We start from the raw sequence: 16,404 nt of genomic DNA, 5'->3' as shown, positions 1-16,404 counted from the left end.
GTGTGCAGGAGTGATGTGGCTGATGGATGGATGGATGGGGGCGTTAAAAAATGCCTACCTGGAAGCGACAATGAACACTCAGAGGATGGGAAGACGTTTGAGAGAATGAGAGGAAGAGAGAGGTAATAACGCCGGGAGACCCCTAGAGAGCCTGCCACTTAGAGTTTGCGGCATTTTCAGGAGGTGGAGAAAGGCTGTTGAAATGGCAGATGTAACGGGATCCGAGTAAAGGTCCCTTGTGATGCCAACCAAGCCACCCCAGTTGGAGGCACTGTGAGGCCTGGGGAAAAGAGGATTGGTGGGAAGAAATCATACAAATTGAGAAGCTAGTTCGCAGGGGTAAATAGGAGATGGGGCTACCAGTACTGGGGGACTCCACATTGGACAGCTGGTGATATTGAATGCCTACATCACAGGGTTACAGGAGCTGGGAACAAGTGTCCTCATTGCCTGTTTTAGTGCACATGGTTCTCGGGTTTACAGTAACAGGCTTTGAGGAAAAAACCCAGCACGTTCTTTCTCTTATAGGAAGAATGACAAAATGATTTCAATAAAACGGGTATCAAGGAGATTAAGCAGAAATGATGTTTATCACGAAGATTGGAATCTTAATGATAAAAGTATATCCCCAGAGGGTAGTAATGTGTAAATGGTGTTGTTATAGCCAAGCTCTGGGAGTTTCTAGAACCCATCTTCCTTCTAGAACTTTTGTCACACTCAGCCAAAGAATAACGTGTTTTTTAAATGCCTATTATCTTTTTATAAAGAGATTAAAGGAAATTGAAAGGAGAGAAAAAATAAAGGAGTTGAAGGAGAAGGAAAGGGAAGCCAAGAGGAGGAAGCTAGCGGAACTAAGAGAAGCATTTGGAGAAGAGGAATTGGTGGAGGAGGAGGAGAGCGATGAGGAGGAAGAGGAGGAAGAGGAGCCGCTGCCTCCCATCTTCACCCCACCAATCCCCTCTCCTATCCTCTGTGGCTTTTACTCAGAGCCCGGGAAGTTCTGGGTGTCGTTAGTAAGTAAAAATTCCAAGACTTCCCCTCAGCCCTTGGCCAGTCCGGTTGATGGTCACTGTTTTTCACCACATTCGTTCTCGTGTGTGCTGAGAATTTAATTTTTAACTGTTGATGTAGCTGTGAGTTTTAATATCAATTACAGGGTTGGTTTTTTTTTAATGTATCATCCTGACATCTATTTTAAATATGTCTACCTTTTGTATCTGCTGACACTTCATTCCAAACTCACATGTTCAGGAATACCAAAGTTGGGAAAATTCAAGGGTAGCTGGTCAAAGAACAAAGCGGTCAGTCCTTCACCCGCATCCATTTTACTGCTGTTGTTGTTTGGTTTGGTTTTGAGCTCGAGTTTGAAAACACCAGCTCTTGTGGCAGGACTGTGGAGTGTGAGTCTGCTAACGTCTGTGCTGTGTGGCCTACGAGAGACTAGGAGTCTGTGTGTTTTCAAGGGCCGCATTCCACGCCAGTCAAAATAAGGAAGAATAATGGACATTACAAAGACTGATACACAAAAGTGTCACACGGTGTGTGGGGAAGGTTTTATGTCCTCCATTTATAGACCATTTGTTTTATCATGAAACATTTTCTCAATATATTGCAAAGAAAGATTTTCTTCATTATAGATCTTACAGTTTTCACTTCTGAGTGTACACACACATACACACTCATGCCCCCCCCCCACAATGTAACTGGTTTATAATTATGTGGGAGCATTATTACTAATTCATACTTGGTCTTAGTCTTTAAAAACCAAGGCACGGAGCCCTTAACGGACACGGCCAAAGTCAGTTAAGCAATACAAAGTGGAGCTAGGATCTCTGACAATCGGGGTTTATAGTCCCTGCTCTTAGGCATTAAGCTCCATCATGAGGTAAAGCACAGATCACAGAGGTAGCACTCACCTTGCTTGATCCAGTCACGTACTTACTCTCCCTGTAGCCAAGCAGATGCCATAGAAAAGCTGGCTTCATTTTGAAGTCATGACTCCAGTCCTTGAATCAGGACTCCCACTGCTGGTCAGTTCTACCGCCCAGTCATGTTTACTTTACAAATTATTATTTCAATTTCTTCTCCCCACAAACATTTTGTAACTTGCCTGTCTCTCCAGACACTCATAATTCATAGAGAAAATAAAGGAAGTCAGATGGAATCTCCTGATTTTTTTCCATCTCTAGCACCCTGCAGAGATCTCTCTGTGCTCTGCTTTGCCTGTTACAATTGGTGGGTGTTGCTTAGCAACTTGCTCAGGGCAGTGTTCCAGAAGGCCTCTTGGGTCTTCTGCTTTTCCCCTCATACTCCACATGATTTTGCTTCTGAAACAAACTACTTACCGTGTATCATCAGCTCCTGTCCTTTCAATTTCAATCCTTACCACCAGCACACGAAGTTCCTGTAATTTCTGACCCCTCCTCCATTGCTCCTTTAGAGGAAACCTGAAAACATTGTCTGGAGCCATCATCAACTCCTCTTCACCTCTTAGCTGATCTTCAACCAATTCCTTGGCGTTTTATCTCCATCTCCTCGTTTCTCCAACGATTTCTGCGTTACCAGGCTTAGCGGTGAATTCTCTGTGTATTTGACCTGTTCACCCGTTGACTCTTCCTCCTCCTTAAAATGCTTCGATTTCTTTTCTTGGCTTCCAACACAAGATCATAGCCATCACTGTTATTTTGGGGTGCCGGGTGTTGAACCCAGGGCCTCACGCATGCTGGGCATGCACTCTACCACTAAGCTGTGTTGCCACTTCTTCTTGGCTTCCAGGATGTCACACACACACAATGGAGGAGTGTCAGGGAGGCAGTGGTGGATGGATATGAACCGAATGTGTTATAGAAGTGCAGGAAGTTTTCAAAGAATAAACTTAAAATTTTTAAGAAAGAAATCCTGGAATGTTAGGTTCTCGGTGTGTGAGCAAGCTGGTCTCCTCGTGTACCTACACACATGGTGCATGCATTCTTATAGACACCCACACATATACATCTAAATGATATAAATCACAATAAAAACTTCAGAAAATAAAACAAATCAAAAATTCGATAGAATAGTTTATTAGAAACTAAACACAATGAGAATTAAAAGCTAGTAGCAACTCCTCCTAAAACCATTTCAGAGGGGAGAGACTTTAATAGATTATTTTCCAAAGAAAAAAATACAAATGTCCAAGGACCACATGAAAAGGCATTCCACACTACCAGTCAAAGGCCATAATGGGTTGCCTCCCACCCCATTTCCCTTCCAATGCCATGTCCTTTTTAAACAAATATTGTTATTAATAAACCCCTAAATCCATCTAGGGCTGTCTATATCCACATGGATGTGTATCAGCAGCCTTTGGGAGAATCTGCTCCAAGACCACACCCAGGGTATGCAAAAAATCCATGAGTGTGGCGAGGGCTAGACTTTCTCTATCTGAGGGGTATTAGGAAAAGCACTCACGTGTTCTGATGGTAACTTTCTTTATTACTGCATCATGAAAAACAATCTCTCTATCTCCACACAGTTGCATATCTCTCCACACTGTTACATCTGTCTTCTACACAGACACATGTCTCTACATACAGTTACATCTCTTTTCTACATAGCTCCACATCTCTTTTCTACACACATCTCTCTTCTACACATCTCTCTCCTACATATCTCTTCCTACACTCATCTTCACACAGCTACTGCTCCATCTCTCTCTCCTACGTAGCTACTCATCTTCTACACAGCTCTCTCTGCATGCACCACCTTCTACACACAGCTCTACACAGCTCTTTACACAGCTCTCTCTACATAGCTCTGCACTGCTCTTTACACAGCTCTCTCTACTTAGCTCTTTCTACACGTACCTCTTTCAACAACCAAACTGTGGACAATTATGAGTTACATTTTCAGGATCCAACCCACTCTAATAATACACGATAAGTCACACAGTTTCTCTCAGGCTAGGGAGGTCGAGCTGACTGGGCATGGTGAGTAAAGTAAGCAGGTAGCTCTAAGAGGTCAGGGTTCCCAGACAGTGAGGGACATTGAAATTCAGGACTTAAGCAATAAACAGTTAGTTGGCTGAACCTTGAGTCTTGTAATATAAACTGATGTTGGGATTATGTACAGAGAGTCAATTGCTGAGAGAATTATGTCTACTGTAGTTACTTTGTGCCTGACTTTGGTTCAACAAACAGACACTTGGGAATTTGTCCTTGTACAATTTGTCTCCAGGGGCAACTAGTGTATTTTGGATTTTCTCTGAAATCTAAAATCAGCTAAATGTGTAAAAAACTGTCTTTGTAGCTGAGAATACTGTTATTTTCCTATGTCAGTCTGAGTTAAGAAAAATATCCTAGTATTATTTCTATTCACCAAACTTATACAGCTGAAGTAGAAATCATCTTCCTGATCATCCACAGCTATATGTGTGTCCAGTAGATGGAATATATCCATGAGATAAGCACACAAACAGTGGGGGGAAATACCCATAACTTTTTAGGGAAGAAATGTAGTGGCACATGAGAAAATTACAGGCAGAAGCAACCAGTTTTCAGAGTCTGTGGTCCTGCAAGCCTTGCTTAACAAGATTCCTCCATCAGAGAGTTATTCATCTGGTAGGTTGATACCTGAATTATTAATTGCCATCTGTTGTATATTCTTAATGGCCACTGGCAGGTATGGGCAACCTACCACCAACCAAGTCCACAAAGGAGAGTCAGTCTCCTTCCCTTAGCAGCCAGAAATTCCCAGTATCTCCTCCTGCCAAAGGTGAGGCCTTGGGGAACCACCCTCCATCCATGTTGGAATTTTGACTGGCTTGGTTTCATGCAGGTTGTATGTAGATAGCCTAACCACAGTTGCTGTGAACTGATGTCATATCCAGAAGTCAGCATTTCACAGCTCTCCTTCCTATCTGCCAACTTTCTGTCCCTTCCTCCTCAATGTTCTCTGAGCCCTGGGTGGAGAGGAGGTTGATATAGTTGAGTTGTCCATAGCTCAACACACTTAATTACTTGAGCACGTTGACTGCCCAATACCCATTGCAAAAACAGGCTTCTCTGAGCAAAGTATAAGGGAGTTCAAATCTCTGGGTATAAACAAATATCCACAAAGCAGTTTGACAACTTGGCCATGTAGCAAATTAACTGAAACCTCCCTCTCCCCCTCCCCCTCCTGCCACACCCCATCCCTATCATCTCCTTAGCAATGGCACTCTAGGATTTCAATAGAGTCCAGTGGGAAGTATAGTTATAATGTCCCCTTCTCTTTGGAATATGCCCAAGAAACTGAGGGTAGATCTGTTCAGGTTCTTTGCCTCTGATCTCCCACTTGACCTGCTTCAGGCAGAAAAACAGTACTGCATGCCCGGCTTACTCCTGATTCTCCCTGTTTTTGGCCTTGCAACTTGGGTGGCTCCCAAATGCTTTCAAACACAGGTTGTGTTACTTTTTTCTGGTTATCCCCAGTGGGTAAGGTTAGCTGAAACAATCCAGTCTGCCACTGGCCAGAGTGAAAACTTAGTTTTTTGATTTTTCAGGTGGATAATTTTGTTATGTTTTGTTGTTGTTGTTGTTATTTACTCATTTATTTTGTACATAGATGTCCAGGGCAATTTCTACTTAAGCTGTATAAGTTTGGTGAATAGAAATAATACTAGGATATTTTTCTTAACCCATCCATATAGAGAAAGAAAGCAACTTAGAACTATGTGATTGCTACAAATTCTTACTAGTCTTCCCTTTGTGTAGTGAGATGTATTTTTCCCCTAACTTGCCTTTCCTGCAAAACTAATAGTATTTAAAGTTGCCCCCAAACCGAAAAGTAACTGTGAAAACAATGATCTACAAAGCCTATTGTTGGTAAATACTTGTGTATGCAGAATACCACTTCAAGTCATAGAATACAGTTCATTTGATACTCAGAGGTGAAGTCTCTCTTGAACTGACTTCTGAGTAGAAACTCATCATCATCATAATTACTTAATTGCATATTAATGGGCAATGGAGACACAGAAATAATATCTACCTTTAACTATCGAAATCATGCAGCAGAGGATGTTTTAAAGCATTGTTTTGTGCTTTAAATTGGAAGTGACCTAAAACCCCTCCGGGAATCAGGTGTGTACTATGTTCACAAACCAGCTGCTGCACTTTCTCTCTTCCAGGGCAACTATGATGCTGGTTTTCTCTATCACTGTCAGTTCCCCCCCTTTTTCAGTGACAGTGATTTCCAAAACCAGGCAGATGAACCATTCGATTTCCGCTTTCTTGAGGATACAGAGGACAACCCCATCCAAACATTCGCTTTCAGGTGAAGAGAACTTAAAAAAAAAAGAAAAGGATTTTAGTGTCTGTGTCTTTGTGTATTCTGGATGCCTTGGTTTCTTTTCCTGTTGCTGGAATAGAACACCCAGACAAAAACACCTCAAGAGAGAAAGGGTTTACTGGAGCTCATATCCCGGGTCTAGTCCACCATGGTCGGGGCGCCAAGGCAGCAGGATCACGTTATGTCTGAAGTCAGAAGGAGAGAGCCATATATACAAACAACTGTTCAGCCTACTTTCTTCATTTTATACACTCTAGAAATCCCTGCTCTAGGAATGGTCCCACCCACAATTAAGCTGAGTTTTCCCCTTATCCATGAAAATAATTGAGATAATCCCTTACAGGCATTCCCTGAAGGCCATCTTCCTGGAGATATTAGATCCTTTCAGGTGGACAACAGTAACCATTGTAAATGGAATTGTCACTTTTTAAAGATCTATTTACGTGAAGGGAAACACACATGGTACCTGGTTAAATTAATCAAATGGGCAAACAGAATTAAAGCTAGGCCTAGGCTTGAAATTGTTTTTAAACCCTGTGGGTTTTGTGCCGGGTGTTGTATCCCAGTTTCTGTTTATCACACTGATCTCTTTTCATTTACGTACAAAGACGTGATTGCATGGTAAACTAACAAAGGGCCAGGCCCCCAGTGATTCTGAAGCAACAGCAAATTGAACTGCTCTCCATTTAGTAATTGAGAACTGAGCACAAATGCCAGCCATTGTTCTGAGGCCTGGGGACTAGCTCCAATTTCAAAGCAGCTCTCCCTCCCTATCTTTTTGTGTTAGTTCACTACAGCTGCTGTGACAAAAACACCCCGAAATGTGTGACTTAGACAGCAGAAACTGAGATTCTCACGGTCTGGAGACTAGAGTTCCAAGTCGAAGGTGTCAACAAATGCGGTTTCTCATGAAGTTGGCCTGTGGCTTTCTCATCTCTGCCTTGTTGGTGTGCCTTTCTCTTGGCCTTTCCCGTGTGCAAGGCATCTCTAGTGTCACTCTGTGACATCGTTTCCAAGGACACCAGCCAGACTGGATTAGGATTTATCCTTATGCTCTCATTTTAGCTTAATTACCTCTTTAGAAGTCCTTAACTTGCAATATAGTTACACTTTGGAGCATTGGATCTAAGACTTGAGTGTGTGCATTTTGGTGGTACACAACTTAGTTCTTAACATCATTTGCTATTTAAACTTAAACATTATGTCACTGGTGGTATGGCTCAGTGGGTAAAGGTACTAGCGGCCAAGCTTGATGACCAGAGTTCAATCCCCAGGACCCACCTTTGTAAAGAGAAAACCAACTCCCACTAGTTGACCTATGACCTTCACAAACCAACTCACTAAATATGCCGTGTCCTGCCTGGTTTGGGTCTTAGAACCCCAGCAGGGGAGGATGAGGGAATGAAGAATGGACAGACACATAGATACACATACTGTGAGGACAGGGTCGGTGGGATTCTCTACTTGGGATGTCAGTATGTTTGCTAGGTATAACACAGAAAGAGAGCTCAGCTCACCTTGGTAGGAGGTCTCTATTGGCCAGCAGTCTCCAGCTGTAAACACCTGGGGGAGGAAGCCACAGTACTAGCTTTTGTACACACTGATCAGCCTTTCATATATACTCCTCCTCAATCCCTAAGGAAAGCTTGGCCATTTACCTTGAGCCTGGCCGGTGTGGATAAGGGCTTTGCCACTTTCCCATGGATCAATTGGCCTTGCAGTCCTCACCAGGCCATGGCCATGTCAAGATACTCATCCTCTAAGAACTTCTCTCATTCAGGGTTTCCTCAGCTCCCTACATGAATAGGGGAAAAAAAATGAAAGGTTATATTCCAGCTTCTGACAATAATGCTTGACTCTTTTTGTCTCATAGTTCTAACCAGACTATGATGTTCTGCGGCATGAGAAATGGAGGAATTCGAGTGTATATCCTAAGTGAGAGTGACCCCTCACTGACTAGTCTGAAGGACTACTGGCATTTCAATGTGCACGACAATAATTACGGATGTGTAAAAGGCATCTCTGCTAGTTTTGACGACCAGTACTTGGTGACTGCTGGGGCAGATGGCAATATCTTTGTCTTCAGCGTGATTTCTCAAGTTGTGGCCGAGAAAGAAGCCAAAGCCAAAGTGCCATCTCCCAGGGTGTGTAACAGTTAGCCAATTAATTAACTAATAATGATAGCTGACTTTAAAATAAAGTCTTAAAGTATTGAGAGTAATTTGGACATGTTAACCTTATAATATAATCCATAATATCTGTAACCTATAGCTTATAACCTAGTATTACTGCAGTGTTATAATTCTGACTTTCTGTTGCTTCTGCATCAAATATTAGTGGCCCTGAATTCTTACTGTTATTAAAGTTACACAGCTCCCCACTGCATCAGATTTTCTTTATCAATCACTGTCTTAGCCAACGTTTCTTTCTTTTCTTTTTTCTCTCTTCAAAATGGGCAATATTTTTCAGGTCTGTATTTTCTTTTTCCGTTATTTACTTCTTAATATACTCTGATAGACCTCTAAAAATTTCAATAGTGCCTTCAACTTTCTTTAACATATTGATCAGAGTTGTTCCGAAGTATATTTTGAAAACTTTCCTATTGATATCTCTTGTCATTCTGTTTTATTGGTCTGTCTTCGGACTTTTTTTTTTTTCAATTAAATCTTATTCTTCTGGCACACCTATTTTTATTTTTTATTTTTATTTTTTATTTTTTTTTATTCAGCCCTAGACATTTTATGTGAAAAACTCAGGAGTTACCTTGATTCTTGGCATGTTGCTATTACCCCCTAAAGATTTAGCTTTGCTTCTAGAAAGCAGGTAGCAAGCCTACACCACTCTAGTCCAGTCAGTAGTGAGATATGATTTGCAATCAGGCTCTCCTTTCTGAGAAGGCCATTTTATTTCCAGTTTACTCACACGCCTAGAACATTTCATTTCAGGATTTCTTTTTTAAAAATTTAAGTTATTCTTTGAAATCTTCATGCACTTCTATAATGTATTCCATTCATATCCATTCACTACTACCTCCCTGAAACTCCTTCATTGTCCTCCACCCCACCTCACTTCCAATGCCATGTCCTCTTTAAACAGAAATTGTTATTAATAAACCCCTAACTCCATCTAGTGCTGCCGATAGTCACATAGATGTGGAATCATCCACCAGGGTAGGGGCAACTTACCACCAACCAAGTCCACAAAGGGGAGTCAGTCTCCCTCCGTCAGCAGCCAGACATTTCCAGTAGCTCCTCTGCCAAGGATGAGGCCTTGGGGGCCCTTCCTCTGTCCATGATGAAATTTTGACTGGCTTGGCCTTGTGCAGGTTTTGTGTAGGTGACCTAACCACAGACGTTGCAAACTGTTTTTCCTATTCCTACAGTTTGGGATTGAATCAGAGCCCATTCCAGAAGACATTGAAGATCCCAAAGCCTACAGGTATGAAACATTCTAATAACTATTGATCAGGCCTGGGATTTTACCAAACTGCCACTTTGCAGAAGCTGCCCAAGACAAGTGCATTTCCAAGTTATCCAATACAAATGGTCTCTTACGCCATTTCTGTGGAGAAATGATTATCATTTTACACTTCTGCTTTCAGTATTGAGAATGCCAGGAGGAAAAGGGAATATGACAAGCTAATGAAGGAAGTAGAAGAAATAAAAGCTGGCAAGAGAGAGCATATCAAAGCTTTGAGGAATCAATTTTGGAAACTGTTAGCAATGAATAAAGAACTACCGGTGCATATGCAGTTTCAACGGACAGTGAGTCTGAATGATTGGCTGTTATTTTAACATGTTCATCCTGGATTAGGATTACTATTTTGTCAGCCACAATGAATGCAGAGAAATCATTTTCCCAGTTAGCTCCCGTTGTCAGCTTAACACAGCCTAGAGTCATCTGAGGGAGTTTCAACTGAGGGATTTCCCAGATCAGATTGGCCCGTGCTACACCAGTGGGGGCACTGTCCTGATGTAGATTGGTGTAAGGACCCAGCCCACTGTGGGCACGAACTGCCATCCCTAAGCGGGTGTCTTAGGATACCTAAGAAAGCTGGCTGAGTGTGAGGCAGAGAGCCAGCAGTAATCAACATTCCTCTATGGTTCCTGCTTTGCTTCCTGCTTGGGTTCCTGCCCTGACTTCTGCCATTAATGAACTGTGACCCGGAAGTATAAGCCAAATAATCCTCTTCCTCCCCCAAGTTGCTTTTGGTTGTGGTGTTTTTCGAAGAGACAGAAAAGAAATTGGGACGTGATTATTAAATCTTCTTTTACCTGGCCAGTCAATGTATTTGCACCATCTCCAGGGCTGTAAAATTTGACACAGTTGGGATGGAAGCTAACGAACCTATGCAACAGGAAGTTGACTGCTGGATTTGGCTACCTCTATGACATTCTTTTTCTGTATTCAGTAAGACGATAAAATAAAAACACAGGTCGGGATATAGCTTGTCTGTTGGTTAGGTACATGTAGAGTTTTACTCTGTCATTTCACTTTTAATATGTCATTAGCTCTATGGGTCGAGTCACAAAACTTCTGAAAGACAACAGTATAGCTATAGCTATGAGGGCAATCACAGAAGTGTTTAAGCCAATTTTATATTCTTTACTTCTTTTGTGACTTTACTGTAAAACTCAATATGCCTGATAATCATTGAGCTATATATTTTTTCATTCTCCAAAAGTTTTATGTGCATGTCTAGTGTCCATGGAAGGCAAAAAGAGGGTTTCAGTTCCCTGGAACTGGAGTTACAGATGGTTGTGAGTCAAGATGTGGGTGCTGGGAACCAAACACAGGTTCTCTGCAAGAGCAGCAAGTGCTCTTACCCACTGAGCCATCCTTCCAGCCTCTTTATTTCATTTTCAACTATATCCTAAACAGAGTTATAGTTAAGAGTCTAATCAAGGGGCTAAAGAGATAGATTAGCCAATATGAGAACTTGAATTCCATCCCCGCTATTCTCATAAACAGGTGTGGTGGAGGATGCTTATAATGCCAGCCCTTGGTAGACAGAGACCGACATACTTGAGGCTTGCTGGCTACTCAGCCCAGCCTTACTGGCAAGCTCCAGGTCCCAGTGAGAGACTGTCTCAAGAAACAAAGAGGATGACTTTTGTGGAATGACACCTGGCTTCCACAGGCACACATAGGCATGTATACACACACACACACACACACACACACACACACACACACACACACACAGTAATTTAAAAACAAAATAAGAACCTTTTGATAAACAAATCAACTTATCTACAGGATTTCAACATTGATGCCATAATTCATGCGGAAATCAATAAGAAAACAATTTTCAAAATTCAGCAAGTGGAAAAGGAATTAGCTTGGGAAAAACAGAAATATGAACTCGGCCTGAAGAAGCTCCAGAACAGGTACATCTTCCCTCAAGTTAAGATGTTTGAAAGCACACTTTTGAGTCGTGTGTTGTGATGCCTGCACAGAGCCCAGGTGAACCATCTCAAGAAGCACCCAGTAAGCGAGTCCACACCTCAGGCAGCCCTCCTGTGGTTGCTGGGTCGTCCTGTGCTGTCTGCTCACTCCTTCTAGTTTATGTTGGGGATTTGGGTGACAATTATATTGTTAAAATTTATGTAAGGACTATTTAGTTTCTATTTTGACAAAGTATTTGTTTTATGCCAAATTAAAAGATGAACATGAAGGCATACATGTTTTTAAATAAAAAAAATCAAACATGATTAGAAGACTTAGAGGGAAAGATAGCATGCTCCTGAGCAATCACCTCCGCATGTCAGTTCAGCTTCCCAGAAGAAACAGATTTTTTTGCTCCTTATTGAGTTTTGATTTATAGACAGCAAAGTGCATACATCTTAATTGAACTGCCTGATACTTTCTTTAACATACACTAGAACATATATCTATGATTCCCAATGAGATAGAGAATATTTATCTCACTCCAGGTCCCTCATGGCTCCTTCCAGCTAATACCTTTTATCTGATAAGGAATCTCTATTGCCATACATCAGTTTTATCTGTGAACTTCATATAAATGCAGTGCTAAGTCTGATTTTTTTGCATCTAGCCTCCCTCATGCGATTATGTCTAAGATTATCCATAATATTCGTGGAGCTGTCTTTCTTCTTCTTATAGATTTATTTTAAGAGTGTGTGTGTGTGTGTGTGTGTGTGTGTGCGCACACACATGGACACCAGGTGAGGGCATTGGATCCCATGCAGTTGGTAGTTATGAGAGTTTGTGAGCTGCCTAAAGTGGGTTCTGAGACCTCAGCTCCAGTTCTCTGCAAAGGTAGCAAGTATTTTTAGACACTGAGTCATCTTTCCAGCCTCAAAATTCAGCCATTCTTTTGGTAGGCATTTGAGAACTACCCTTATATTCAGCTCCCCAGAGTCTGCCTACTTCATAGTGACTATGTACAAACAAATCTCATTAGCACATGTGTGTGAGCATGCACACCATAGAATTTAAGAAAACAAAATGTATCTTAAATATCTCAATGGAGTAACAATTTCTCACATCTTTGGTAAATAAATGTTAGTGAATCCCTTACTAGCACACAGATATTTACATTTTTATACCATTTACATGTTCTTATTTGATTAATTCCTACACAGTGCACATACATTGTTATCTAGAATGCATAGGGCAGTAGATTACATATATTCAGTTTGTTATGATCTGCTTTCCAGAAAGCTGGAATCTACCTACAAAATTTTATTTACCACATATTAGCAAAATTTTATGTTGTATTAATAATGGAATGTTTAGTACTTTCATTAGAAGTATTTTTTTTTATTATTTTTTAGTCAAGTCTAGCCCAACTTTCACAGCACCCTGAGGGCATAGGTATGGCTAAATTTTGAGCAGTGCATAAACATATTGGTGTAATATGTGATCATTGCAAAATGATCAAAATGGTAACTATTGCAAATACCGGTTTTATTTTATTTTATTTTATTTATTTTTTTTTCAGATTTCATGATCCACTGGAAAGTGATACTGTTGTGGTTTATGCTATCCAGAGTGAACACCAGATAGCATCCTACAGACTGGTGAAGCCCTCTAAGTATTCCAAATTAAAACGACCAAGTCAGTCGGAGAGGAGACCGAGCAAACTGGAGAGGTTTGAAAAGGAAGGACCCGGAAGGAAGGAGAGCATAAAAGAAACAGGTGGGCGTCCGGCCGACAAGAGGCTTTACATCCATATTGCGAAGATTTCAAAACAGACTTGACTTTTCATAGGAAGGGACTTTGACCCTGCTTTAGTGACTGGAGCCGCGTTTGTCTTTACTCTTTCTTGATCTTCTCTTTTGACATAGGTAATATCGCAAGTCAAGCTAAGACTAGATACAAGAGCTCTCTGCCCATGCGCAGTACCTGTTTTCTTATTGGATGCACGCTGCTAAGGCAAACCACCCTCATACCATGATTAAGAATGTGGGAAGCCACTGCTTTCTTGCTTCACATATCCAAGTAGCCTCAAAATTCCAAGTAGAATTTCCCTCAGAGTCTGTCCCTCCCCTCTACCCATATTCCTGGCTCCCACCCCCAAAAATGTAGAGCTAAAACACTGTATTTCAAACTGTTTTCCAAAAAACATGGTTTAAACAGAATGCAGGTGTGAAGATAGTCTGTGTTCATGCCCCGTTTCCAGGGCTGACCATTTGACTGACTTTTCTCCAGAAGGCTAGCGGGTGTGTCAGGGAAGATGTTTATCTGTCTGAGACTGACTTAATTCACTTAACATAATTACATCTTTTTTTTTCAAACAGCATAATTTCATTCTTCTTTATAACTAAAAAAATTCAGTTGTGTGTTTATAGCACTTTTTGTTTTGATTTCTATTTTGTAGCTTGGGCTAGCCTCAAACTCACTCGTAGCCAAGGCTAGCCTTGGACACCTGTTCCTTCTGGCTCCCTCTCCCAAGTGTAGGGATTATAGATGTGTGCCATCACACCTGGATTATTATTTATTTTAATGTATATCTAAGTGTGTATCTATATGTGTTTTGAACATGGAGAGTAATTCTTCATTAGACATTCATTGATAAAGCCAATTGTTTTAAGTTATAGTTGTCATTTTAAGTGCTTTCTGACTAGTTTTTTAATTTTTTTCCTTTTTTCTTGAGAATTTCATATGTGAGTATAATGAAATATGATCCCTCACCCATCATGTCTTAAAAAATAAGCTACTAAGTCCGTTTAGGGGTGCCCATATGTATTTGGATGTGGGGTTCTCTACAAGAGCATGAGAATCCTACAGTGGCCATGTCCTCCCCTCAAAAAGAGAACTTTTTTTTTTGATTAGCCATAGACCATTTCACTTAGTTATACTGCTCCACAGTATATGTCCAATTAAGACTCACATTATATGCCAATTAATCCCCTGTCCCTAATGCAATATTACAAACACCACTGTTCAGTTTTTTCAATCTGCCAGTGGTCCATCATTATTTTTACCATCCTATAAGTAGTTGATATTGGTTTTATTTTGACAGTTTTTTTTATACTCAACTGTGAAATTTACTCAGTTGACATTTAATCTTTTTAAAAGCCAAAATCAGAGGACATTTTGTTGTAATCGTATTTTTAAATTTCTTTTATTTTTTTTGAGATTATAATTACATCATTTCTCCCTTTCCTTTCCTCTCGCCAAACCCTCTCACATACCCCTCCTTGTTCACTTTCAAACTCATGGCCTCTTTTTTTTTTCATTAATTGTAACATACATATATGTATGTGTGTACATATACGTGTATATGTTCATAGGCTAACCTTCTCAGTCTGTATAATGTTACTTGTATGTATGTTTCCGGAGCTGACTATTGGTATTGGATAACCAATTGGTGTGCTCTTCTGTGGATAAGATGATTTCTCCCACTCTCAGTGTTCCTTAGTTGCCTGTAGTTCTTTATGTAGGCTTGAGGGCTTGTGGTTTTTCTCCATTCACTTAGTATGTCTATTGTTGTCCTTGTTCACCCTGTTTAGGCAGTCATGATGATGAGACTTTATGGGTGGAGCTTCTGACATTCTTAGGAGAAACAGTCTCATAGCAAACTTTCTAATCCTCTGGCTCTCATGGTCTTTCTACCCCGTCTTGGGAACTGTGCTGTTATTTGCCAACTTTTTGAATACAAATGTTTGAGAGCAATATTTGTGACTTTGATCTCTATTCTGATTTTTCACAGTAGAAATAGTAGGCAACTTAATGATTGTTCAACTTACATTTTTCATCTCTGTAATGGTGTGAAAGTACAGCCACCCAGCCATTCTGTTTTTCACTGTCAGTACAATATTTTAAAAATGAAATGAGATACTCAACATCTTACTGTAGAATAGGCATTGACTGTTGTATAAGCTGATGTAGGTATTCTATGGGCTAGGTATAATACATGCATTTTCAAATCAGTCCTTTTCAATTTACAGTGGTTTTATCAGGATGTGACCTGGAGCAAAGGTCAAGGAGCATCTGTGCTTAGGGGGTTGAATTCATGATAAGTAGTTTCCGTATTTTCTCTTGATCTTTTGTGTGTGTGTGTGTGTGTGTGTGTGTGTGTGTGTGTGTGTGTGTGTGCATAAATGGAAAACAATACTTGGGAGTTATTTTTCTGTCTTGAAAGTATTGAAAAAGTGATTCTTTGTACAGGTGGAAGTGTTTCCCTACAAGAAGAATCAATAATAGAAAAAGGGAAGCAATTTCGGCCTAGAACCCTAAGTGAAATCATGGTAGGAAATCAAATCGAGAAAATAAAGAAAGTTATACAAAAAGCTGAACGGGCCCAAAACAAGATTCTGCAGCGTAAAAAGGAGTGGGATGAACTGTGAGTCATGTTTAACCTATAATCTTACACTTCTAATATATGGTCCACAAATGTAACTTTATAAATTTTACCTTTGTTGACACGGTCATTACTTAGCATGAAGAAGTGAAAAAATACAAACAGGATGTCTGAGATATGAAGGAGCAGTCGGTATCACTCTGAAGTGGTTTGTGCTTCACTGGCGTTCCAACAATCTTTAGTTTCTGCTTCCAAAAGCCTATTTTGCTAATATCATCAGAATGACTTTTAAGGGTTAATAAATTATTTTCTGTCACAATATC

General features: G+C 40.5%; 1 protein-coding gene across 2 annotated transcripts in view; it reads left to right on the top strand.

Moving 5' to 3' along the window:
- Positions 1-16,404, top strand: part of Cfap44 (cilia and flagella associated protein 44) — a 65,424-nt gene that overhangs the window by 12,744 nt on the left and 36,276 nt on the right. Inside the window, exons 10-17 of one of the 2 annotated variants that reach the window (XM_059277129.1) lie at positions 768-1,013; positions 6,149-6,294; positions 8,183-8,453; positions 9,692-9,747; positions 9,911-10,073; positions 11,569-11,699; positions 13,277-13,473; positions 15,949-16,123. In XM_059277129.1, coding sequence (XP_059133112.1) covers positions 768-1,013; positions 6,149-6,294; positions 8,183-8,453; positions 9,692-9,747; positions 9,911-10,073; positions 11,569-11,699; positions 13,277-13,473; positions 15,949-16,123 — 1,385 coding nt within the window. The remainder of the gene's footprint in view (positions 1-767; positions 1,014-6,148; positions 6,295-8,182; positions 8,454-9,691; positions 9,748-9,910; positions 10,074-11,568; positions 11,700-13,276; positions 13,474-15,948; positions 16,124-16,404) is intronic. The other variant, XM_059277130.1, reaches the window with a different exon arrangement.

This window comes from Peromyscus eremicus, chromosome 12 (genome assembly GCF_949786415.1).
Source record: "Peromyscus eremicus chromosome 12, PerEre_H2_v1, whole genome shotgun sequence".
Taxonomy (NCBI): domain Eukaryota; kingdom Metazoa; phylum Chordata; class Mammalia; order Rodentia; family Cricetidae; genus Peromyscus; species Peromyscus eremicus.
The sequence above is the reverse complement of the archived record's forward strand: the minus strand, read 5'-3'. Positions and strand labels throughout refer to the sequence as shown.